General features: G+C 41.7%; 3 protein-coding genes and 1 pseudogene across 3 annotated transcripts; 1 reads left to right on the top strand and 3 right to left on the bottom strand.

Annotated features, from left to right (window-relative positions):
* Positions 1-1136: 1136 nt before the first annotated feature.
* On the top strand, positions 1137-4450 carry LOC116197663 (laccase-5-like). Its single transcript, XM_031527857.1, has 6 exons — positions 1137-1327; positions 1427-1578; positions 1882-2126; positions 2391-2519; positions 2950-3906; positions 3999-4450. Exons 1-6 carry the CDS (start codon positions 1226-1228, stop codon positions 4127-4129), a joined length of 1716 nt encoding a protein of 571 aa, XP_031383717.1. The 5' UTR covers positions 1137-1225; the 3' UTR covers positions 4130-4450.
* Positions 4451-5244: 794 nt separating this feature from the next.
* On the bottom strand, positions 5245-8159 carry LOC116193888 (annotated as a pseudogene).
* A 5236-nt stretch (positions 8160-13395) lies between these two features.
* On the bottom strand, positions 13396-15788 carry LOC116195263 (cation/H(+) antiporter 15-like). Its single transcript, XM_031524322.1, has 2 exons — positions 14813-15788; positions 13396-14714 (listed from the first exon to the last, which is right to left on the bottom strand). The coding sequence occupies exons 1-2, from the start codon at positions 15773-15775 to the stop codon at positions 13512-13514; spliced, it is 2166 nt and encodes a 721-aa protein (XP_031380182.1). The 5' UTR covers positions 15776-15788; the 3' UTR covers positions 13396-13511.
* Positions 15789-24064: 8276 nt separating this feature from the next.
* Positions 24065-26728, bottom strand: LOC116193887 (cation/H(+) antiporter 15-like). Its single transcript, XM_031522632.1, has 3 exons — positions 26483-26728; positions 25380-26363; positions 24065-25270 (listed from the first exon to the last, which is right to left on the bottom strand). Exons 1-3 carry the CDS (start codon positions 26726-26728, stop codon positions 24065-24067), a joined length of 2436 nt encoding a protein of 811 aa, XP_031378492.1.

The following is a 26728-nucleotide window of genomic DNA, read 5'->3' as shown; positions in this document are numbered from 1 at the left end:
AGATTTACTCGAGCCAATTGATACATTTAGGATTGAACTTTTTACATAGTATTAAGATTTCCAATGTAGTTTTGACTTAAAAAATGTGTTACCTACATTATTAAATTTAGCATGCAATTTGAACATTAAAATGATTTCGACAGCCAATAGATATCGCGAGAATATATATCAAAGAAACTTTTCTCAACGATCCCTCTCCCACTTGATGATAACTAATTGAAAGAGACGAGAGATGCTAAGGGTTAAGTAAATAAACACTTGAAAGAACACGTAAGCAATCAATGACATTTACATTTTAGAACTGATTTTGATTGCCTCAAAAGTTACAGTTTTAATGTTTATGTACACGCATTGACCTTTCATCTAATCACTTTTACACGACGAGTTTTCTACTTACTCCAACTCGCTCACAAGGGTTCGCTTTTCATATGAGACACTTGAGTTACGTGAACCGAATTTCGTTTCACAACATACAATTAGATCCGTAGAGTGAGTGATTGCATTGATTTCTTTATTTAGAAGAGAAGAGAAGAGAATGGGTTTGACTATTTATACTTTCGTCTCTATTTTGGGTCTTTTGGACTGAATCATCATCGTATACTTTCTCTATTGACTTTTTTAGCTTTGCGTATGGTATATTTATGCCTTACACACCTAAGATTATTTGCTCATGCTGAAATTAGTTCCATCTTCAATTAAGTGACAAAAGATACTACTGGAACAACTGAAGATCAATAACGTTGATGATTTATTATCGTACAAGAAAACCCACACAAAAAACAATGATACGATTCGATTTTTGAAAATTCTATCGTCACTCCACCAATTTTTATTTTTATTTTTATTTTGGGTAAATAAAAAATAATGAGTAATATAAGAGGGAAAGAAGAAGGAGAAGAAGAAGACGAAATGAAAAAATGCTTGTCAAGCAAGGCATTTTTTGTGAAGTTACTGTCTTTTGATGGGCTAGTGGGTGCAACGACTGCCATAGGGTTGAACTAAGTCTCTCCATCTCCTTAATCAAAACCTAATCTGCCAACCCCCAAACCAACTCTCTCTCTCTCTCCCCCTCCCTCCCTCTCTCTCTCTCTCTCTCTCTCTCTCTCACCCTCTCCTTGTCCTATAAAAGATCCTCCCTCCATCCTCTAAACGATCAACTTGCACTCTCTGCCACCTTTTGATCAGGATACTAAGAGACTTTTTGCTAACACAAACCGTGAAGAAGATGATGAGTTGCATCCATCTGTCTCTCCTCCTCGGCCTTCTTCTGCTCTTCTCGACCACGCTCTACTCGGCCAATGCCAAGACTCATTACCACGACTTTGTTGTATGCTTTCTTTACTCCTCGTCGGTCGCTGCTCGTTGCTGATCATAAGCATTCGGCTGCACATGGTTTGTATTGATGCATTAATTGTGACTGGGCCAGGTACAAGCGACTAAAGTGAAGAGGCTATGCAAGACCCACAATACCATCACGGTTAACGGACAATACCCAGGCCCAACCCTCGAAATCAACAATGGAGACTCCCTTGTGGTCAATGTTGTGAATCGTGCTCGCTACAACGTCACTATCCACTGGTATATAGCATTATTCTCGTTATATTATATGGGGTTGCATGATTTAATTTGCATATCATATGATCAAAATGTACTGCGGAATAATTCATTCCATATATGGAATGAATATTCCATAACAAAATGCGTGACAGCATGCATGCATTCACATAAAAAGGACACACATATACACTTATATTCACTTCCACACATCATATGGCCCCTTTTTCACTTTGTTCGTAATAAAACATACATATATACTGCGTGTGTTAAGTGCTTGTCTTTTGTCATTCATATGCATATATATGATCACCCTACTATATGCAGGCACGGGGTCAGGCAGATGCGAACAGGATGGGCAGATGGGCCGGAGTTTGTAACCCAGTGCCCAATAAGACCGGGAGGGAGTTACACATACCGGTTCACCATCGACGGACAAGAAGGCACTCTATGGTGGCATGCTCACAGCTCATGGCTCAGAGCAACTGTGTATGGTGCTCTTATCATCCACCCAAAAGAAGGATCTTCCTATCCTTTCGCTAAGCCAAAGCGTGAAACTCCCATTCTTCTTGGTAATGATTGATTGTCAACTCTTGCCTAGCTATTACGACTCGCAAAATATATAGGGGGAAAAAAAAAAGAAAGAAACATGTGGGGTTAAGTCTGATAATGTCTCCATGTGGTTTGGCAATTTGAGTGGTAAGGTTCAATAACATGACACAGGCATTATTCGTGTCCTTTTTCACTCGGTCCACCACCATGATTGACTGAAATTTATGAATTAATATTTGTCTCGTGTCTTCTACGAGTAAATGGTGCTTGTTGGTGATTGTTAGGGGAATGGTGGGACGCAAACCCGATCGATGTGGTGAGGGAAGCGACGAGGACTGGAGGTGCTCCCAATGTCTCCGATGCATACACCATCAACGGCCAACCGGGTGATCTGTACAATTGCTCTAGCAAAGGTACTTATATCCCCTGCCCAAAAAAAAAGGAAGAGAGACAACCGCGTATCAATCTCATCATTTATATTATCTGTCTCCCAATGAAAGTTTGAATATATTAATTATTCTCTCAACTAATTGATTAGTTTCCCACAGGCAGGGACCAAAAGGTGATGGCAATAGATTATCTGCAGAATTCAATTATGAAGATTCTGTGGGTTTCATGCATGCTTATAGCAAATGATTCTTAATTTACAGAGCTAATCAATGGTCTTTAATCGGTAAATGTTGGGTCCAATGGATAGAGCAGAGAAAACATTCATTTTGATGTTGACCCGACAACAAATAAAGAATGTCCAATGAATTTAGACAAAAAAATTGAGACACGAACAAACCTTCTGATGTTAATTGATTAATGAAGTTAATTCAATTTTGAATATTATGGTTTCAGACACTGTCATTATTCCGATTGATTCTGGTGAGACGAACCTCGTCCGGGTCATCAACGCTGCCCTCAACCAGGAGCTCTTCTTCTCGATCGCCAACCACAGATTCACGGTTGTTGGGGCTGATGCCTCGTACTTGAAGCCCTTCACAACCTCGGTGATCATGTTGGGTCCTGGACAGACCACGGATGTCCTGATCAGTGGGAACCAGCCCCCGGCCCGTTACTACATGGCAGCCCGAGCCTACCAGAGCGCTCAGGGTGCGCCTTTTGACAATACCACGACCACCGCCATTCTAGAGTACAAGTCTGCCCCCTGCCCGGCAAAGGGAATCTCGGCCAGGCCCGTAATGCCATCCCTTCCGGCTTTTAACGATACCGCCACTGCCACAGCCTTCACCCAGAGCTTCCGAAGCCCCCAGAAGGTTGCTGTCCCAACTGAGATCGACGAGAGCCTCTTTTTCACTGTTGGCTTAGGACTCAACAATTGCCCCCGTAACTTCCGTGCTAGGCGATGCCAAGGCCCCAATGGCACACGCTTCACCGCAAGCATGAACAATATGTCGTTTGTGCTCCCGTCAAACTACTCTATCCTCCAGGCTTACAAGCAAGGCATCCCCAGCTTGTACACGACCGATTTTCCAGCAAACCCACCAGTGCAGTTCGACTATACCGGCAACGTGAGTCGTTCACTGTGGCAACCCATTCCTGGAACCAAGGTGTACAAGCTGAAGTACGGTTCTAGAGTGCAACTCGTGTTGCAGGGGACGAGCATTCAGACCGCTGAAAATCACCCAATCCATATCCATGGTTACGACTTCCATATAATTGCTGAAGGATTTGGGAACTTCAACCCCAAGACAGATTCTGCCAAATTTAACCTGATCAACCCGCCCATGAGGAACACCGTGGGAGTTCCTGTCAATGGCTGGGCAGTCATTAGATTCGTGGCCGATAACCCAGGTAACATATAAGAACTACTTTTTCTTTTTCCTGCACGAAATTGATTTGATTCCTCGCACAAAAACTGACGCCTTTCCAACCTGAATGAACAGGTGCTTGGCTTATGCACTGTCACTTGGACGTTCACATCGCTTGGGGACTGGCAATGGTTTTCCTGGTAGAAGACGGAGTCGGGGAGTTACAGTCAATTTTGCCTCCTCCTGCAGATTATCCTCTGTGCTAGAACGGCGAGCACAATAATAGCACCGTCACACCGCCCCGTAGTCGAAATTCATAAGGCCTGTAATGTGGGCCCATATTTTGTTTTCTCAGAGTTTGATTCGTGCCATTATAATTTTCCCCGAATTCAGGGATAATAGTTCGCGTCCTCTTTCATTTTTTTCCCTTCATTCGAGTACATAATGGTCCTATAGATGAAAAAAAGACTGTACTCATCATCAGATCGAATTCGTACAAGGGGTAGTCCTTGGATTCGTAATCTCGGATGTATTCTTTCCATCATCATTTGATTCTATAAGATAAAGTAGATCTCTTAATTCTCATATGATTCCCCTGTTCTTATCGCTAAATACCGCTGATCACAAGTACGGGCATAATCTGTGAACTAAAAGGGAGAAAGCGACTTCTTCAAGAAATTATAGATAGTACTAGATGTAGATTATGTAATCTTCCACTTGGTTAACTTCTGTTTTTGGCCAACAATCTTTGACTTATTGGATAAATGACTTATAAAATCCGAACAATTGCTGCAGAAACATGCAACATCGATCCTAATTTTAGTGTTGAGTGTGTTTTGAATTTTCTTGGCAACTCGATTGTAGAACTCTCTTTCTGTAAGAGGGACCAAGTTTCCTCGTTCAGATGACCCTAAGCATGGAAAATGGAGAACAGAGAAACCTACACACTTTAACACAGTAGATAAAACAAAGCACCACCAAGTTCTTCCAAAAGCAAAGAAAACGAAACTTATGTGCATATTGTCAATATGATCCCATCAACTTCAACTAGGATTTGTATGCATTGCCGTGATTGAACTAAAAATAGAAATTAGTCTTTATTTGTATTATGATTCTCGGGGACATTCTTAAGAACCGAACCAAAAACCTTGACCAATCTTATTTGTTTAGTACTAATAATTATAATGAATCATCTTCATCTAAGGACACGTTCTTATATATGTCGATAAGGGTGTGACTAGGCCTTCTGTATATCAGTTTACCGGGTAATATAATCATGTGGCATAAAAAGTTCGAAGTAATGTTAGCATTTCAGACTACAGGTTAGGAATTTTTGGGCTATACAGGATGAATCCAAATCGACATGATTAAATTTCTGTCATCAACAAACTGATCTCCGAAGGAGAGATTTTCCTTCAGAGTCACAGCAGTTATAACGACCTGACCCTTTAATATCAATATAGTGTTGCATCACTAACACCGAAGTCTCTCCATTACAGAAGTCGGCTGACAAGACATAACCGCCGATGACCCCAAGGTATGGATTCTTGCTCCAGTTGAGCATTTGCTTGTCAAACACTGATTTCACCCCGTCTCTGGCCCCCTGCGATTAAGAGATCATGTTTACACCTTAGAGACTGTATCTTAGTGAATCCCTGCTCGGTATCCTGTACTACTAGTTCTAGGTATGTGGCGCGCTCGTTCTTAATGGTCTTGACATTAAACTCCTCAATCACTTGGAGGTCGAGTTTCCTTTCTAACAAGCTGATGCTGTTCGTGTCTTGACTTTCTATGATGAGCCGGAACACAGTGGTAGAGACTGTCAGGTGGCCTGACATGTGAATGGCCAGGGACAGGGCCTCCCGGTCATCGGCCACAGAGATAAAGATCACCCAATTGTACTTGAACGTTGTACGGCTCATGCTGTTGTGGACGGTCTTGTCCACCAGTATCCTGACCGTCCAGGGGGCGTGCGCCTGGACTGTAATGTTAAGGTTTCGCAACGAGGTGGCTTCTGCATGGTCGATCTCTGTCATCATCTGATGGAACGGAAGGATGATTAGAGGGATGAGCTCGTCCTGGGCGAGCCTATAGATGTACTCGTGCATGTTCCTGTTCCAACATTACAATACATTACCGCCCATTCATCCAACAGTTTCAACATCTCAAATCAGTTATCTGAGTGATTCTTCAAATTATTATTCCTTGAAGGGTGCAATCACGCTGTAGGCAGTCATTTTTATTGGGCCGTTCGAGTTATTGAGGTAATTGCCGAATGCCTGCATGATGTGGAAAGACCGTTTGGATTTCACCCTTTAGAGCTGGTTCCCGTAAGGGACCAGCATTGGGGTAGCTCACCCGACGAGATCTCGGAGGTGGACGATGTGTGCAGACAGTGGGGCTGTCTTGGTGGGGTTCATGGCCTCGAGGAGCATGACGATGCCTGGGATGTTCTCCACTTTGTGGACGCAGCATAGGACTTTTCTCGCCGTTGCTTGGCGTTCCATGAAGCCCCCTTATGTTCGTCTTAATGGAGGCGGCATTTTTTCTCACGTATGACACATACAAGTAGTCTATCAGAGGCGCGAGTATTGCTGTTATTAGCATCTCAGATAACACCAATTATGTGAAGTGTCTCTCGTTAATTTCCAGCATCAATCAATTGCAATGTTTGTTAATACGTTAAAATTCAATTGTGAACAAAACAGAAAAGGCATTTAAACATAAATTAGGTGAACTCACTTTTACTCTCAGCCATTTACATTTATATATCGAACATTTAACATTAGGCCGAGCAGCATAGCATGCTGTAACTTGAGCTTGCAAAACAATGCAGCCCCCATACCTGCTGCGAACTTTGCTATGAAACCGGCAAAAACCGCTAGCAATATTTCTTCGCGAGTCTTGAAATCTATCATGGTTAAATCCACTTTGGCCCTGTCAAGTCAAAAATCGAGTTCGGACAATCACGCATGTCAGCCTTCATCTTAGAAATGGCAGAAGAACTTGTTGAGGAGCAGATAAATAAGTTATCGATTAAATTGCTGCCCTTGTCCGTAAGATTTATAGTCTTACCCTATAGCGACATAGAACATAGGGAAAATGACCTCCATGACGATGAACTCGGCCTTCTCGATCAAAGTGGTTCCTAGAGGAGTACCGGTGGGAATTATCAGACCCATAAAGAGGACGCCTATCTGAAGCGCACCGATGAAGTCAGAAAGCAGGGCCCCAATTAAGGCCCCAACCAGGATCATCACGACAAAGACCTCCTTAACAGGCTTCCCCTCTGGCGCTTTATTGGCCAGCATTTGTATCAAGGGTCGCACCGCAAAGAGAATGAACAAGATAAAGAATACAGTAGAAAGTATGGCCCCGGTGAAGTGTATGCTCATGGTCTGCCTGTATGATATCCTGATCACGACCCACAGCCATGAGAAGAACTCGCTCGGTATTGAGGACGACATGGCAAGCTGGCCCAGATCTGATGCCAGGATGTTGAGCTCGTAGGTCACGTTAGGGAATCGGGTCAATGACAGGAAGACTGTCATCAGGCCCTGAGAAAAGCCCCTCGTAATGCCCGAGAGCGGCAGGGCCAGCATAATGCCGAGCACAATTATGAGGGACCCCGATATGCCCAATGATGGTCACCTTCTTCATGTTCTTCCGGATGACAGTCAAGTCCATTTTGAACGAGACGAGGAAGAGGAAGAAGGTCATCCCGAAATAAGCCCACACCTTGGGCACTATGATCTCATGTCCCGGGAAGGGCTTTTTTCTGGAGGAGATACTTGCGGCCTGTGATGTAAGGACTTATCAGAATCCCCGCCTGGAAACAGAACACAAAATAAGTTCAAGATGGCTCAAGATTTCTGCCAATTCGGGTCAATTCCAAACAAGAAAACTTTCGGATCGCATATAAGGTACCAGAACGTTCCATACAAACTTGGGCTGCTTGAGAGGCCGGAGAAGGAAGTAAACTAATTTGGAGGCCAAGCTCATCACTATCATCTGCACCATGAACAGCACCACGACCTTGCCCAGGGGGTCATCCCCAAAGAAGATCTTTCTCGACATCTTCAGGGCACTAAACGGACAAATGGCGTGGCCTTTCCCCCACTTCTGCAAGAGCTCTCTAGCAATCGATGACGCCATAATTCTCTTCCCCTGTTTCATTCTGACTTCTGTGGCTCTTCTCCTGTTTCCTTCTGACTTCTGCGGATCAATGCAATTGCGATTGTTACAGTAACTTGAGAATCCGCAGGTATAAGAAGAGCTGAGGAACGGCAAGGCCATGACAAGGGCTAAGTACAGACAACGCTGTTGATCAGAAACAGAACAGGAGACATGAGATTTCGGCGGTTATGTACAAAATGGGCAAAAGAGGTCATCTTTGTTCTGTTAACATGACAAAACAAGATTCTCCTGTCCTCCAGCTCCATTTCGCAGGACATCTCTTGCTGCCCTGACTGACGCCCAATATTGTTCTTACCTGCTCTTGTTTTTCATCACCTGTATGCACAATTCTTCTCGTATTTCCGCCATACCGTGTAACTGTATCGTGGGCTAATATTGAAAAGTCTAATCAGCGTGAAATCATATAGAAAATGGCAATCGTGGAGTGCCGTGCGAATCCATTTTCATGTCTTGTACTGTAGGTGGTGTATACGGTAGAGATATAAGATACTCTTTCAGGTGCTCAATTTGAATCTCGCTGACGCTGATATGTGCGGCGACGTGAATAAAGAGTAATATTTCTTAGTTCGGACCCTCAGGCCTCATGCATGCTTCCCCCAGTTAGTGGCGTGTTCATCAAGTGATCGTAACCATTGGCTCGAATTCTTGAACCATTGAAAACTCCTAGAGGTACGATTAACAACAACAAAATTGAAATGCGCATATTACAAGTCACATCTTTATTGTTGTTCAATTATGTCGTACCAAATTGGCCTTTACTTTTCGGCATATGGTGGCATTTGCTGTGGATATCGACTAATTTTCCGCGACTGACAGGTTTGCTTCTACAACTAGTCCGCAACTCGAATTAACAGTGTTATATCCAAATATAACCTAAGCAACAGTTATATTCACATTATCAGTATTGTGTAATCATCCAACGCGCACAATGGGACTGCCAATGATTCGTAGTTCAGGGTTCTCTCCTAGGAAAATACTGCCACTCCATTGGTTCTTGGAAAACCGACACCATTAACGAGCTTGTGGTCATACAGCTACAAGCTTGCAGCGATCTCCAAAAGCATGAAGAACTTTGAACAGAATTGATTGAGTAAGTTCAATGCCAGCAGCCTCACGGTATGTGGTTTAGACTGGATCCAATGTAGTTATCTATGTTCCCCCTTAGATGGGGAGGGGTTATATACGACGACAGGGCATCCCACCCACTATTAGGAATTGAAATCAGTTTTCTCTTAATCTCAAGTCGAGAGCAATATTACCATACTAAAACACCCTGTCATCCATCAATATGGGTTGGTTCAACTGGTTCGACATTTGTTATCTTTAAGTAAGGTCTCAATTTTGAGTATTGCGAATAGCAAAAATTTACGCCCGGAGAACTTTACCCCTTAATGGGCCGACTCCGCTTGAACTGGATTAATCGGGGCTCAACGAGCTTCTGGATACCAGAGCAAAAAAACCTATCATCCGTTCCAATGATAAATAAAATATCCTTAGTCATCTTAAAAGAAGAAAAGGGTGATCAGATCTATGCTCTTTTAGGAAGCTTTTAATAATTCTTGCATGGTTTTGCCCATTTTAGTATAATCTTTAAATGCATCGTATTAAATTTTATAACCTGGAGAATGAGGGTGTTAAGACCTAAAGGGACTGGGGTGGATTGGAATAAAGGGACTAAGGTGCTTGGGAACAGTCGAGACCTAAGGGACTAAGGTGGCAGATCGTGCAGAGCTCAGATTGCGAATATTATGGGATAAGTGGAAGAAAGAAGAAGCCATCTGTTTTTCACTTGTGCAGACTTGGTATCCACAGGCAGCCATAGGAACTCTGAAGCCGATTGGCTTCTTACCTTCAAGAGTAAAAATCTTGACGCTGTCATTTTAAATTTGCTATGGTCTGTCTATGTATATATGATTTGGAGCGAGAGAAATATGAGAGTTTTTAAGAAGTCTATCACTTAGACAGTTGTAGGAGTATTATTAACACAGTGAGGGAGAGGGTTTTTGCATTACCAATTTGACATAAGAGGAAACTAAAGCTTAGCTCCCATGTTAGGACTGAGTTAAAGAGGAAGTGAATAATGCCTGAATGGGGCTTCTGGATTAGTATTGCATTTTGTAAATATTTTTTTGATAGTAATGATAGCCAACAACACTTATCCAAAAAAGAAAAAAAAAACGGTATTATATAGTAGAGGATGCCCTTACATGTTAAATAAGAGGTTGCATGTTAGGTTCTCAATGGGATGGATTTAGAAATTTTGTTGGTGAAATTCAAAGGAACTATGTATCCTACAATTAAGGGGAGGCGAAATAAAATAATTTTATAGAAAAATTAATAAATTCGACAAATTCTAACATAACTTTTGCAACTTTCCCTGAGTTCAAGGGGGCGACCGACCCCCTCCGCCCCCCCTAAATCCATCATTGGATTCTCATCATGCGACTACCTTTGACCCTATATTAGGTACTAGAATAATTTTTATTGTACTAAGTTTATGGATGTCATTTATAATAAAAAAAAAACTTTTTTTGGGTAAAAAGAATATGAATAACCTTAATTCTTATCCAAAAAGAAAAATCTTACCCAAAAATAATAATAACCTTAATCAAAGCTTTCTCCTTTTGTAGATAAATAATTCTACTATAAAAATAATAAATAATTCCTTTTATAAAACCTTACACATGCCGAAAGTATAGACTGACTCTTCATAAAAATGTCTATAATACTATAGTGGTTGGCAAATATCCATATCGACTCTTTCTTCAAATACTCTAAAAGTAAAAATATAATATAGTACGTATTTCACGAATAACATAAAAATTATACAATGATATGATTTTGGGTTCGTAGGTAGGAGTAGGGGTGATCGGTTCCGAATATCCTGTTTTTTTCACGATATACGGACCCTACCCTGTTGAATCATGGAATCGGAACCTACCCGGAACCTGTAAACTTTTTTATATCGCTAAATAAAATCGAAAATATCCTACCCATAATCAATAATCACCGCAAATTATTTGAATCAACAATGTGTGACCACCCCCTACGGAATTGTTTTTCGATATTTAAAGAAGATAAAACCATAATCATTACCTATTTTCCACAAACCAGCTCAGGAACATTCAAGGAATCAATTGCAGAAAAAGCTACCGGTCATCGTACTTCCCATTACAAATTTGAGCAATTAACTGCGTTATTTTACTAGCAAAGGACCAAGATCACGAAGTCCAACAAGATCGAGACAAATTTGAGATCTCAATACATCAAATTAAATCAAAGCGGGATTAAGGCACAAGCAAGGACCGAGACGAGAGTGGAGGTAAGGGGGAAGTAGAAACCCAACGAGATTTGGTTCCATCACCGTCAGAGGGGACAATTAATCGGAAATCAACCAAGTCAGAGGAAGTCGACAAAATTAGGAAACCCTAGAAATGAAAACTCTCACCTCTTTCAATTCAGCTGGGCAATGCAGAGCGGATGCGGTAAGAGGTTGCGGTTGCAGAGATCGGATGTCAACAATAATGAGAGGAGGGATGGCGGAGAGCGGAAGAGAGGGAAAGGGAGACAGGCAGCTGCGAAAGCGATGAGGGCGGGATGAGCTTCGCACCCGCCGAACAACGTATCAGGACGTGAACCGAGGCGAGAAGAACGATAACGAAGGGGAGCTGGAGTGGAGAGTACTCAAAGTAGGAGACGAGAGGCGACCGACGGAGACGAGAGGAGGTGGAGTCGGAGACGAGAGGCGATTTAGGATTCTTCCTGTCTTGTGTCTTCAATCTTCCCGACTCTGTTAAGACTAACAAGAGAATGAGACTAACTTTACATTTTCTTTTCTTTTTTTTAAGTAATTACCATCCGGTTCCGGTTCCGGTTTCGGATGCCCTGTAGGTTGAAATCGGAACCGGAATCAAATTTCACCGGTTCCTTATTTTGATACTCGGACCCTACCATATTTTCAATACAAACTACCCAGACCCTACCCTACCGGGTAAGCTCCGACCAGTTCCGGGTATACCCGATATCCGTGCACACCCCTAAGTAGGAGGGGGCGAGTGGAGTGGATTTTCCTACCCGGGACATCCCCCCTCTCCCTTTTTTTTTCCCTTCCAATTTCTTATTTTTTTATTTTCAATTTTAATTTTTTTTAATGTAAGTTCATAAACTTTTGTTCGGGACACAATTTGATATCCAAAAATCCTACAATCCCAATTAATTTAGGTTCAAACGGAGTAAATCCACTAAGGAAGCTCTCTCTCCAGTTACAAGCACCGAATTACCTTAAATCAACACATATAAATTAAAAAGTTTATTGAACATACAAGGACCCTACCATTTTAAAATTTTATTTTTTATAATTATTTAATGCAAGTAATATTTGAACTGGAACGAATCTAATTAATATAGATCTTTCTCTCCAATCACAACACCAAATCAAATGTAGGAGGGGCGAGTGGGGTGGATTTTCCCACCCGCGGGACCCCACCCCCTCTCTCCTTCTTTTTTTTTCTCTCTCTTCCAATTTTTTTTTTCAATTTAAAATTTTTTTAATGTAAGTATATAAACTTTTGTTTGTGGCACAATTTGATATCCAAAAGTCCTATGATCCCGATTAATTTAGGCTCAAGCGGAGTCAATCCACTAAGGAAAGTTCTCTCTCCAATTACAAGCACCAAATTACCTAAAATCAACGCAAGTAAATCAAAAAGTTTATTACACATACAGGGATCCCACCATATTTTTTTATTTTATTTTTTATTATACAAACTATTTTTTCCTGAGCAATACCACCTAATATTTGAACATATAATGAATCTAATTAATATAGGTTCAAGTAGGGTCAGTCCACTAAGAGATAAATCTCTCTCTCCAATCACGACACCAAATCTATTATGGATAAAATTCATCTATTAAAATTAGCGGACTACCTAAATCTATTATATTTGGTCATGATTTTCTAATTAGATTATTGAAAACTCAAATTAAAAATTGAATAATTTTTTCCGACCCGCGGCTTCGCGCGGGTTGCGGCATAGTGTCTATAATACCATAATAGTTGGCAAACATCACACTGTAATATGTTTTTTGTCTATCGCATTTTGAGCCATTGGTATAGCCACATGGCCCTCTATACTAACAGATTTCAATATAATTAATAGAAATCGAATTATACCAATGGCGTGTAATTCATTAGTTCAGATGTTACTTTTACTATCGATTTTAGTATTTTGTTACACATCCGTGAGTGATAGTGAGTTTCTTCAAGCGTAAATCAATAATCGGAGACATCCTTTTCAAGCTTATTAAAAACTAATTAAAGTGAGTTTAACCTGATCTGTAATAATTAATAAACCAAAGTATGTGGTTACATTACAGGGGAAGAAAAAGCAAATAAATCATTCGGTGTCCTACTCTGCCTACCGACCGCCCTCCCTTATAATTTAAAAGAAATTAAGGTAGTCTGCCAAGCAAGTAGTCCTCTTCATAGTGTGCAGAACTTCTACTTTGGCCTCTCCATAGGTCGACACTGCTCGGATAGCGTTGCATTATTAGTGCGGAACTCTTTCCCCCGTTATAATCGTCTGAGGCGATAAAGTCTCCAACAATTCCTAGCTCGGGATTCTCCCCCCAGCTCTTCTGTGTATCCAATGATTCTTCGAACATCGACATAAGTAATGAGCTTTGACGCCCTGTTATAACAAGATTGTAGTGGTTCCCCAAAGCGCGGATTGCGTTTAACGTGCCAATGAGGTTCTCAGCTGCCTTTTCGTAGTACTGGGCCTGGCTGTCCTCCCTGATCTTGATCCTGAACTCCTCCACCAACGCATCGTCGAGCTTTTTCTCTAACATATCCTCAACGTGGCCACTCGGGCACCTAACAATTAGCTTAAGCAATGTCACACGCACTGACAGGTGCATCAACATTCGGTTCGCATAGGCAAGGGCCTCGCGGTCGTCGTGCCCACCAGAGAAGATCACGGCGACGCTGCAGGAAAAGGAATAATGGCCCAGGCACCAGCCTAAGCCCTTGTTGACAAAAATCCCGATTGCACATGGATTGCACCCGAGCATGTGACAGTTGAGGTTGCGCATGGCCATGGCCTGTGAAACAACAGCCTCAGAGGCACCGGCATCGCCTTGGACTTTCTTATATGGCATGATAATAAGAGTAGCGTCCTCTTTTTGAGCAAGATGGCAGATGTTTTCGTGCATAGTCTTGTACGGCGCAACCATGGTGAAATTCGTTATCTTGGTCGGGTTTGTGGAGTTCCTAATGTGGCTCTCAAACTCATGAGCGATCCTGTCGGACTTGTTTGTTTCAACTCTTCTAAATTTCCTGTCATTGCGGACCACGAGAGGCGCTGCTCGACCCACAAGGTCATTGAGGTGGACAATAACCGCAGACAGCAACCGTGACCCGCTTGAGGCCTCAAGGAGGGAGATCATACCAGGAATATTGTCTTCACCGTGTATGCAACACAGGACCTTGAATTCGTCATAGCTCGAACTTGTCTGGATTGCCTTCATGTTCTTTCTGTCAGACGCATTCAGTTTCTGGCTCCTCTTATAAAGTTTCTCTATCAAAGGTGTCATTAATGCGGTTAACATAACATGCGACATCACCAATATCGCATGAGTATCCTTCTCCACATCCTGCAAAAATATTACGTGATCGAAACATTAATTAATTGAATCGAGAAAATTGTCATCAATTACTGATGGATAAGGCAACGGAGGAAATAGAAGCAAACCTTTTGAAATCTCCAACGCGTCAAGAGATAGAGGTCGATTGGGCCCTTGACGTTCACCATAAGGCCAAGCAGCACAGCATTTCGAAGTTTTTGCTGGCATGCCAAGGCGCCGAACAGAGTAGCTAAGAACTTTGCGATGAAGCCCAGAATGACGAAAACAATGATCTCCCAGAAACCCTTCGAGTTGACCGAGAAGATGTCGGTGCTGTACCCTACTAGAACGTAGAACACGGGCATCATGAACTCCTTCACCATGTACTCAGCCCGCTCAACTATCGCCGAGCCAAGAGGCGGTCCATCGGGCATGACCAGGCCCATGATTAGGATTCCCAAGTGGAGTGACCCAATCAAGTCAGTCACAAAGGCCATCAGGAGTGCTGCAACCAAGATTGTGGTTACTAATATCTCATTCACTTGCATTCCCTTACGGGTGAACCTGGCAATAATCTTCTTCGCCAAAGCCCTCATTGCGACAGCGGTGGCCCCAACGGCTACCACGGTGATGAGAAGCCACACAGGGATTAGGTGGTTGTGGCGATGCCGATAGCAAACCCCAGTGACGAGGGACATCCATGTGAAGATCTCATTCAACATCGTGGACGAGAGCACGAGTTGGCCCTGCTGCGAAGTCAGCATGTCTAGCTCATCAAATGCGTCAGCCACGTTGGCGAACCGTGTGACCGACAAGCCTGACGCAAAAAGGAACCGGAAGAAGCCGGGTCGGATCCCCGATATAGGCCGGAGGTATGTGACAGCCACTATGGTGACATAGGGCACCAGTACGCTGAGGCTTCCGATGATCATGGCTGCCTTTGCGGTCCTCCGGAGCATGGTGATGTCCATCTTGACTGCAACGAGGAAGATGAAGTAGGCAATGCCAAGGGAGCCCATCGTCCCGGTTATAGCGAGTTCTTTTTTCGGAAACAAGCCCCTCTCCCCGAACATATGGAGCTTTCCCAACATGTGGGGGCCTATCAGGAAGCCTGCCTGTGAAGCAAAAGAATCACGCATACCGCAATGGTTAACATCCAATTGTGAAAATCAAACAAATACTTAAATAGATCGTCAATGTATCAACACTCTACGGCATGTTGATGTATATTCGAACAAGACAGGGATTCCTTTCGGTATGTACCAGGACACTGCAGACGAATTTGGTCTGTTTCAGGGGCCTCAGGAGGCAGTAGACAATTTGATAAGCCAAGGCCAGCAGAATGATTTGTAGGATAAATACGTTGTAGCTCTTCCACAGAGGATTCTCTTTGAAAAAGAACCCACGCGAATAGCTCTCGCCTTCTGTTAAACAGAGCACAGGACCTTTCAACTCCCTCTCTAAGTCGAACGCCGATCTAAAAGCCTTGAAGAACTCGTCCATGAAAACTTCTGAAGTAGATCAAGCACCTGTTCAATAGCCAGGTCCCATTAATCCAGGAATTTAGATATATATCTAATCGCAGAAAACTTGAGGGAGAAGCAATTAACATCCCTTTTCACATCGGGATGCAAGACAGTCTGAAGACCATTTTGTTTCAAGGTACATTTTACCATAAGAATATAACACATATCGGTCCGGATACAACTTTGAATTTGCAAATGCCGAACTCGTACTGGACATACAGGACACTCAAGAAAGTATCAACCAATCTAGAAACGGATATCAATTGATAAATTCGGCTAGACAGCCACTTTGGTGAAGGTTTGATCCACCACATGTAGAGATTGTACTATATTCCCAGAATCCAGCCAATAAATCACAAAAGGGGTACTTATAAATCAATTCGATATTCACTTTGAGTCGAATCATGGATCGATCAACATCGTCAATTCATGAAAAACAAAAAGAAGAAAAATTCAAAGAGATTGTAGGAGATGCAGGAGACTGAAGGGAAGGGCATACCGAGGATTGACGGAAACTCTTCGAATAGAAGCGAATTTGCTTAGCCTGTGATGAGAGAAGATATACAGAAGCTCTGGTTTGCGGGGCTTTTCAATAAGTAGAGGGGAGGTAAGGAAGATATCAAACGAAATTCAGCTAGAAGAGCGTGTTTGGCGGTTTTGTGCATGTAATGGTTAATTAAACGAGTAATTGTTTTTTTTGGGCTTCGACCCCCTAATTCACCCAACCAGAAAAAGGAGTAATTGTTTTGTTTTTTTCCTTTGTTGGCGGTAATTGCAGTTAATGCCCGTTGAAAAATTGAGCAGAAAGTAGAAACTAAAGGCGGCTTTCCAGAAGACATGAGTTGGATATGGAAACCTCTAAGTGAGAGAAGGAGTTCTGTGGTTCGTAGGTTATAACTTAAAGGTTTGTTCAAATATACATTTTCTTTTTTTAAACTAATAATGTGGCTTGGCATGAAGAAATACCGAATCTATGTTTGTCGTCATGAACTGTTTTCAAAGTTACGATTCCCTTAATGTTTGTATTATTTGCATCGGTCGAGCACAACGTATGCTGTATCCGTAACAGAAATGAGTTAGCTTAGATCAATGGGACAGTGATATATGTAAAACTACTTTTATAAGCTGGAGATCAGACAAACACGCTAAACGATTATGCATCATCATGTAATTAAACACTAAAAGTCCCTCTCCTAATAATTAAGTACAAACTGATGACAAATTAACTAAGGAAAGCAATTATAAAAGAAAAGTATATCCACGGGAATGTAGTAAATTAAATTCTCACTAGACCAACGTGGATTGATTCAAGCGGTTCGGTACTTGTTCTCCCTTAAGTAAGGTATTGGATTCGAGTTTTGCAGATTGAGAAAATTCACGCTGAAAGATTTTTACTCCTTAGTGAACTGGCCCGACTAGACTAAATTAGTTAGGCCCATTGGATTTTGGATATCATGGTTAACACTAAAAAAAAAAAAATTCTCACTCGACGAACTTTATCCACCACACAAGGTTCAAAATCCACTGAAAACGCATTCTAATCCTAATCAAGTCAGTACCCCAATAAAGTTAGTATCAACCTTTAGAATGAAAATATCCGTGATATACTCATAAAAAAAATATATGTATCCGTGATATTAAAAAAAAAAAAGAAGAAGTATTTTTCCTTGTTTCTCCCGTTATTTTCATGGTTTCTCTTTGAATGGATCAACTTAAAAAAATCATGCCGTATTCGCCATCGAATTATGTCTGGTTCTCGTGTTTGGAACGATGCTCATAACAGATTTAACAATAACAGAGTATGTCCAATGCTTAGGTTATTAACAAAATGTGACATGCAGTGAGACAATTATATTGGGTCGGTAATAGTTCAGGATATAAGTATGAATATATATATTTCGTAAACGAATTCCCACATTTTTCCTTGTTTTCCGAATGTAATTATACTACTGATGTTTTGTATAATAGGACTTACAAGAAGCTAAAAGCCCCTATGCTTTAGTTCCAATGTGAAAAAGTTATCTCCTTTGTTTTTTTTTCTTTTTGAATTATGATATTCAAAAGCGCAATGAACCCTCACTAGTCCAGTTGAATCTCATCGACTACTAAGGGGTAAAATTCTTTCAACAAAAAAGAGTCAAATTAGATGTGCGTGCTCCTTTTAAACAGAATCGGTAAATTGTTCTTGTCCGTCACACGTACGGAGAAGGGAACATGAGCGTATACTAGTTTTCAATTCATTATGGTATAGTGTGGTTACTGTTGTTGTGATGGCTTGTGAGACCGCTGATCCGACGGGATATAAAAAGGGACGCTAGACCGCTGATCCAGCGGGATATAAAAGGGATGATAGACCGCTGAACCGGTGGGATACAAAATGGACACTAGACCGTTGATCCGACAATATATAAACAAGGACGCTAGACTGTTGATCCGGCGGGATATAAAATGGACACTAGACTCCTACCGCCGGAGGATAATAGGCGGCCCCCGCTTGTGGTAATGAATTTGAGGAGTTGGGGATGAGGTGTGCGGGATTATGGTACCGTCGAAACTCTATCGCGAGAATTTGCAACCTATGGCTACTATTATTTGTTGCTTAAGAATGATTGCTTGAGTTATGTAGTAATGATTTGGCTAATAAGAGAAAGGTTCAAGATTGAAAAGCAGATATATATATATCATTAGAAATTTTGAAGTAAAAGATATTAGTGTAATTGTTTATGTGAATGCATACACAATTTTAATAGGGGTATTTACCTAAAATGGCCCATGATTTGCCTATTTTGTTAAATCTATCATATGCTTTTTTTTGTCAAATCTATCTCATGGTTTACTTTTTGCATCAAATATATCACGACGTTATCTTTTCTGTTGACATCTAACGGCCGTGCTGACATGGCGCCTACATGGCAAGTGTGGCCCACTATCTCTCCACGTGTCACGTCAGCACGGCCATTAGATGTCGACGGAAAAGATAACGCCGGAATAGATTTGATGCAAAAAGTAAATCATGGGATAGATTTGATAAAAAAAAGCACATGATAGATTTGACAAAACGGACAAATTATTGGCTATTTTAAGTAAAAACCCCATTTTAATACTTCATTTTATTTTGGATTTAATACTCACTGAGATGCAGCTCACCCCCTGCATATTTCTGGTTACAAATGAATTAGAACCTAGACTAGCTGTATCGGAGGACTTTTTGGACTTCGGGGATCAGCGTGGAAGATTTGTAGCTAGACCTGTATATATAGTAGGTGTTAAGCTATGTCTAGAATGTTCGTGAATAGTTACGACCTAAAAAATTTTGTTTAGTTGTTCATGGTTGGTTTTGAAAAACATGCTAGAAGTTACTTTGAAGATGTGATATGCTTTTTTCGAAATAAATATGATGTGGTTGGCTGAGATAGATGTAATTGAGATTTTATGAAATTGTTTACCATGTTTAAATTTGATAAAATGGATATCGTGATAATCTAAAGGAAATTTATAAGATTTTCGGGTCGTGACAATGTAATCCACCAAGTATCGAACCAGAAATTTTTTGATTATCAGACAAAAGTGTGCACCACACCCACTTCTTTCATTTCATTCTTTTGAATTCAAATAGATTTATCATTTTCATCCTAAATCCAGTAACTCCTGTCCGATCAAAATTTGCTGACGTGGCCAAAACTATCTTCATTCCCAAAGTAAAAATAGCTAATTCTGTTTCTATTCCGGCAAAAAAGAAAAATGGAATTCTGTTCCTAAAAGTGAAAGGTAAATATTGACTTTTTCTTCCGAATATAATCTTTAGATAGTCAACCCGCTTTCTTGTTACAGTATGTCCTTCCAGGCGATAAAGAGTATGCTCCGTTTGATTTCTCAATTAAAATCACAAAAATTTTAACTTTAACTCAATACATTACGTAACAAAAATACATATTTTTCAAGTCAAAAAATTTAACTTTAACTTTAACTCAACACACTATACAATCATTTATCATTTTTCACAATCAAAATTAAAGTTACTTTAATTCTAAAACCAAACGCACCATAAGAATGTGTTTGGATTTAGAGTTGAGTTGAGTTGAGTTTTGGTTTTAATTAATTTGTAATGATTGTGATGTTGAATTATAAGAAAAACTATGAAAAAGTAATGAATAGTTGGGATAAAGTAATAATTAAGTAATGATTGTGTTGTTGAATTATGAGAAAAAGTATGAAAAAGTAATGAATAGTTGAGATAAAGTAATGATTAAGTAATAATTGTGTTGTTAAATTGAAGATAAGTGGGATTAAATTGAGTTAAATTGAATTAAAAAATATTCAAAATCCAAACACACCCGTGCTCGCTCCTCTTGATCTGAATTCGTATATAATTGCCGTACGTTCACCGTACCTGCGAATGAAGGAAATGGGGGAGTGCAGATTGGCCTGCAAATTAAACCCTGAAGCAATTTCTAGGAATTCACCGGCTCAGTCCTTGTTCTTTCAAGCCCGGATTGCAAACGCCGGCTTAGCTTTCTGCTTAATTTCGAATGGCTCGTGTGTCTGCTTTGTGTATCAAGGAAGGGTAACAAGGGGGTCTTGGAAGATTCAGGGGAAGAGTGTTCTTAGTAGTAAGGTTCTAAAAAAGTCGGATATGATATTTCCTTCCTGTTCAAGTAACAATCTTTTCTTTTATCTTGAATGTAAAAAAAAAAAAAGCAATATTTTTTCCTCCTGATTGAGCTTTATGTTGCTGTTCATCTCATTGCAGTTAAAATCCACGACTGATCTGGGCCAGCAGGCACTCATCACTGGGCACCACCACTTGGCCAAGGTCATCGACCATTTTGGAGGCTCTGGCAACCATCGCAAGAGATCTGTACCGGCAGTTCGGCCGACTCTACCCATACAAACAAAAAGGAAGTGAAAAGATAGCATAAGAGACTTGGGGGTTAGGTCCCGCTACCATCCTTTTGCCTGAGGCAGCCGGAGCCCTAAAAAGTAGGGGCATGCACAGGTAAAGGGTAGATTCAGAACTTGCCGGAGTAGGGTAAGTTTCAAGTAGCCCATTAAAAGAGGACAAGGTCCAAGTAGGAGTATATTAGGAATAGGTGAAATTCAATTCCAGTTCCGATTCTAACTTACAGTGCAGAATTGGAAGGTGAACCAAAATCCAAAAGCGGACCCTTTTAGTATAATATTATACTAAGCCAGAAGGCAATTAATCTGAGACCAATAATGTCACAATTAACAATGAAATTAAGAAGGTGGGACCAACTGATTTGGAGCCGATGTCATGAGCAATACCCGCGAGCGAAGATGGGACATGACGAGATTGCTCAATGTCACAATTAACAACGAAATTAAGAAGGTGGGACCAACTGATTTAGAGTCGATGTCATGAGCAATACCCGCGAGCGAAGATGGGACATGGCGAGATTGTTGAGAGCAGTTCACAAAGAATGGAATGGTGTCAACATTACTTTTTTTTTTTTTTTTGCTAATCCGGGGTGTTCGGACTTCGCCCGACTAATTCTCGGGGCTCCGTGAACCCCCGGCGGCGCACGGAACGGATAATTCCGCCAAAGATATTCCGGTGGCCCCAAGGAGATTCGAACCTGGGTCTTGGTGCAAACTTGGATGCACATTAACCACTAGACTAAATCCCTTGGGACATCAAAAAGAACTAAGCAAGTAATGCTGCCCCGGGGAGGGGGGCGCGCCACGAGGAGAAGTGATGCTTGGAGTGGATGAAAGCAGAAAAAACCAGAGTGCACTGAAAGTGGAGGGAGATGGGAGGGCTGAAATTAAAATCGGTCCAACCCGATGCAACTCGAAACCAAAAAACCATTGTGAAATTTGGGAGGGTCAAATCCCTCTTATTTTTCTCGGGTCAGCAACCGAACCAACCCAAATTTTTTTTAAAAAAAATAGCATACGTGCGTGTGTGTCTGGTCCTTCACTCCTCGGTCTGCTTCACCTCGTACTGTGCTCCTCGGCCTCTTCCTCTACCTCCCTCTGATATGCTCTTCAGCCGCTGCCTCCCTCTACTCTGTTCAACTCCTCCGCCTCCGACGGAAATGCACGCCTCTGAGGCTCCGCGTTCCCCTGCTCTACTATCATTCCGACACACATAACCCCTCCTCCGCCTCCCTCTACTCTGCTTTCAGTCTCGGACACAGACCAAACCCTAATCGTCGTGATTGAAATTGAGGGAAGTTGGATTTTTTTCGTTTGGTGAATTCAGTCCTAACGTTGGGAGTCCTTTAGATGTATTCGATGAATGAAATTTTTTGCATTGATTTCATATGCCAAGGGACAAAAACATTGGTTTCTTTATTGAGAACGTTGTTGGAAGCAATATAAAGAGTTCTCTAGGGTGAAGCTGCTCTTGTTTGTTCACTGATGGATCGCTTGATCTCAGTTTTGTTGTCTGTATTGAGATCCTCAATCTTCATTTTTTCTTTTTCATTTCGGGTTAATTGGGGACCCGACCCAAATGACTCGAAACACTGGCGGTCGGGTTTCTTTGCTAGTTTTGGTCGTTTTAGATAGGTATATCCCCAACTGAACCAACCCGAAAACTTGTTGCACTGACCCGAATTTGGAAAATCCGAACCCTTTCATCCCTAGTAGGAGGTAGGAGGGAGGAGGGTGAAAGTATATAGAAAGGAGGAAGCAACTAATGGTCAAATAGTGTGTGTACATATATATATATACACATATATGAAATCGAAACCCGAGAAGGCACGAAATGAATTCCCAGTGTGAGAGAACATGTCAGATACAATATCTATAGTATTTACTCAAAAAAAAAAATTAGAATATCTACAGCCCGAGATATGATTAGCGTTGTACGTACGAAAACACTCCAAGAGTTTTGCATTTTTTTATTTAGTTATAGATTATATCTAATCTAATACTTTGTAACCGCTTTCTAATTTATTAAAGTGAATTATATTGTAAAACTGGAAAAAAAAAATCATTCCATATCATTTCTCTCGCACAGAACTGTCTCCTACAATCTCCCCTTCAACTGCCTCCCACACATCTAGTTTGTGCTAAACGCAAAAACAATTGCCACGAGCAAAGCACATGAATGAGAGCTACTATTATTATATGTTAAAGTAATAACTAAAGTATAAAAAAAAGAGCCCCCCGAATTTAAAAAAAAAAAAAAAAAAAGTATTATGCATATTCGTCTCACTTTGCCTGTGTTCGCCTCTCCCCTAAGCTTTGCTTCTCATCTCACGGCCGAAGGGCCCCCTAAGCTGAGCCATCGCTTTCCTCTCTCCGGCCGATGACAGTTGTTGTTACCTGAACTCGTCACTACGAGAAAAACCTCTATTTCCGAGGGACGATCCTATAAAAATCTCTATGAATAATTACTTTCCTGACGAGTTTTTGAAGGACTTTTGCTCTAAAAAGCTATTCTTAAAATTAATCTTCGGGGAAAATATCCCTCAGAATTCCGAAAGGAATATTCCCTTAAAATGTTATTTTTATTTATTTTTAATATGCTTTGTTTGTTACGTACCCAAGTTTGAAAATTTAATGTAATATTTCGAGAAAATATATATGATCATTGAGCACTAGAACCAAACAAAATGTAGATGGCCTGCAAACCTACGTCAAAAAAAAAAATAAAAGAGTAAGGGAAAATATTTTAACGACTTGGCAATTATCCTCTAAATTAATATTGTTCAGTAATTTTTATTTTCTTATAAAGTTTTAATCTCGTAAGATCTGAAGTATTTGAACGGTACATTATAACTAACAGCTCTTTATCATTTTTCATGTACGGATCAACGAATCAATTGACTTCGATAAATGTGATTGATAAACTAAAAAGTTGTTCAACTTGCTACTTTAAATTTAATAACCAAGCAGATGTCGCTCATCTTCATACTTTACGTAGCGTTTTTTACTTTGTACATCAACATCATCGCTTGGATAGCGTTGGATTATCAGTGCGGAACTCTTGCTCTCATTGTAATCATCCGAAGCGATGAAATCGCCGATGATACCAAGTTCAGGATTCCCGCCCCAAATATCTTGTGTATCTGACCATTCGTCGCACATTGACATGATTTGAGGGCTTTGTCGCCCCGCTATCACGAGATTGTAGTGGTCTCCCAAGGAACGGATTGCGTTAAATAAGCCCAAGATGTCCACAATGGCCTCCTCATAATACTTCGCCCGAGTGTCCTCCGTCTTCTTGATCTTGAACTCCTCTACCAATCGGTTGTCGAGCTTTTTCTCCATCATATCTTCGGCATACACCTGCTGCCACCTCGTGATGAGCCTAAGCAGTGTCACACGCACAGACGAGTGCATCAACAATCGGGTTGCATAGGCAAGCGCTTCACGGTCATCATGGCCGCCAGTAAAAATCACGGCAACATTGCAAGAAAAGGAGTCATGGCCTAGGCAGCGGCCCAAGCCCTTGTTGGCTAGAATACCAACTGCACACGGATTGTGGGCTAGCATGTCACAGTTGAGGTTGCGTATGGCCGTGGCCTGAGCAACGACCGCCTGAGAGGCGCCAGCCTCATCACCTTGGACTTTCCTGTATGGTAGGATGATGAGAGTAGTCCCCTCTGTTTTCGCAAGATGGCAGATGTTCTCGTGCATGGCCTTGTAGGGCGCTACCAATGTGAAATTCGTTAGGGCAATCGGATTGTACAATTTCCGGGTGTAGGTCTCGAACTCATGGGCGACCTTGTCGGACTGGTTCTTGTCAATATTCCTTTTTAGTTTGTCATTGCGGACCAAGAGAGGAGCCGCCCGACCCACTAGGTCATTGAGGTGGATGACTACCGCAGATAACTTGCTGGATGTCGACCCGTTTGAGGCCTCGAGGAGGGAGATGATCCCAGGAACATTATCCACATTGTGTACGCAGCACATGATCTTGAATTCAGCGCTGATCGAGCTTGTCTGAATCGCTTTCATGCCCTGTCTATCTGATGCATTTGTTTTCTGGCAATCGTTGTACAGCCTCTCTATCAATGGCGTCACTAATGCAGTTACCATGACGTTCGACAACACCAATATCACATGAGTATGTGGTGCCACATTCTACAGTAACATCGCATAATTGAAATATTAGAATAAAAATCCAAAATGACAGACCATCATATATAAGAAGGAAAATTAAGAAAGAAAAGGGATTAATTAGTAGCAATACCTTACTGATTTTCCAACGCATGAACAGATAAAGGTCAATTGGGCCCTTGACATTCACCATAAGCGCAAGCAACAAGGCATCTCGATGATTTTGCCGACATGCGAGGGCTCCCAACAGAGTTGCTAAGAACTTTGCAGCGAAGCTCACAGTGACGAAAACGGTGACCTCCCAGAATTTCGTCACATCGAACGAGGACAGGTCGGTGCCGTATCCGACTTGAACATAGAACACGGGCATCAAGAACTCCATCACCATGTACTCGGCCCGCTCGACGATCGCCGAGCCCAGAGGCGGCCCATCTGGCATGATGAGGCCCATGACTAGCATTCCAACGTGGAGTGACCCAATCAGGTTCGTGAAAAAGGCCATCCACAGGGCTATAATCAAGATTGAAGTTATTAACCTCTCGTTCACCGGTACTCCCTTAGGGGCCTTGGCAATAATCTTCAATGCCAAAGTCTTAACTGAAACTGTGACGATCCCAACACCCAGCATGGAAAGGAGAAGCAAGAACGGAATTAGGGGGTTGTTAGGGTTCCGGTAGCAAATCCCGGAGACGAGGGCTGTCCATGTGAAGAGCTCGTTGAGCATGGTGGATGAGAGCAAAAGTTGGCCTTGTTGTGAAGTCAGCATGTTCAACTCATTTGCCACGTCGGCAACGTTGGCGAACCGCGTCACGGATATGCCAGCGGAAAACAGGAACCGAAAGAAGTCCTTCTGCATCCCCATCATTGGCAGTAGGAAAGTGGCTGTGATCGTGCACGCGAAGGGCACGAGTACGCTCAAGGTCCCGATGACTGTGGCTTCCTTGGCGGTCCTCCGGAGCATGGAGAGATCCATCTTGACGGCAACAAGGAAGATAAAGTACGCAATCCCGAGGGCGCCCATTGTGCCCGTTATAAGGAGTTCTTTTTCTGGGAATAAGCCCCTCTCCCCGAATATATGGAGCTTTCCCAACATGTTGGGGCCTATCAGGATGCCCGCCTGTGAAATAAAAGAATCAATACGCGCGCACAGACTGGCGATAACATCCAACACATGAAAATCGAGCAAAATTAAACGGCATGAAGCCTGAATTATATGGAATTTCTCTTGGTACGTACCACGACACTGCAGACGAATTTGGTCTGTTTCAAAGGCCTCAGCAGGAAATAGACGGCTCGATAAGCTAAGACGAGCAAGATGATTTGTAGGGCAAACAGGTTATAGCTCTCCAGCAAAGGGTTCTCTTTGTAAAAGATCCCACGCGGGGAGCTCGTGACTGCTACTTCACAGATCGAGGGACCCTCTTTCAACCCCTTTGTGAACCCCGGCAGCATTTCTATAATCGTTTTGTTTAGCGGCGGCAT

Source organism: Punica granatum, chromosome 2 (assembly GCF_007655135.1).
Source record: "Punica granatum isolate Tunisia-2019 chromosome 2, ASM765513v2, whole genome shotgun sequence".
In the NCBI taxonomy this organism is placed as follows: domain Eukaryota; kingdom Viridiplantae; phylum Streptophyta; class Magnoliopsida; order Myrtales; family Lythraceae; genus Punica; species Punica granatum.
Note: the sequence above shows the minus strand (reverse complement) of the source record. Positions and strands in the feature narration are given on the sequence as shown.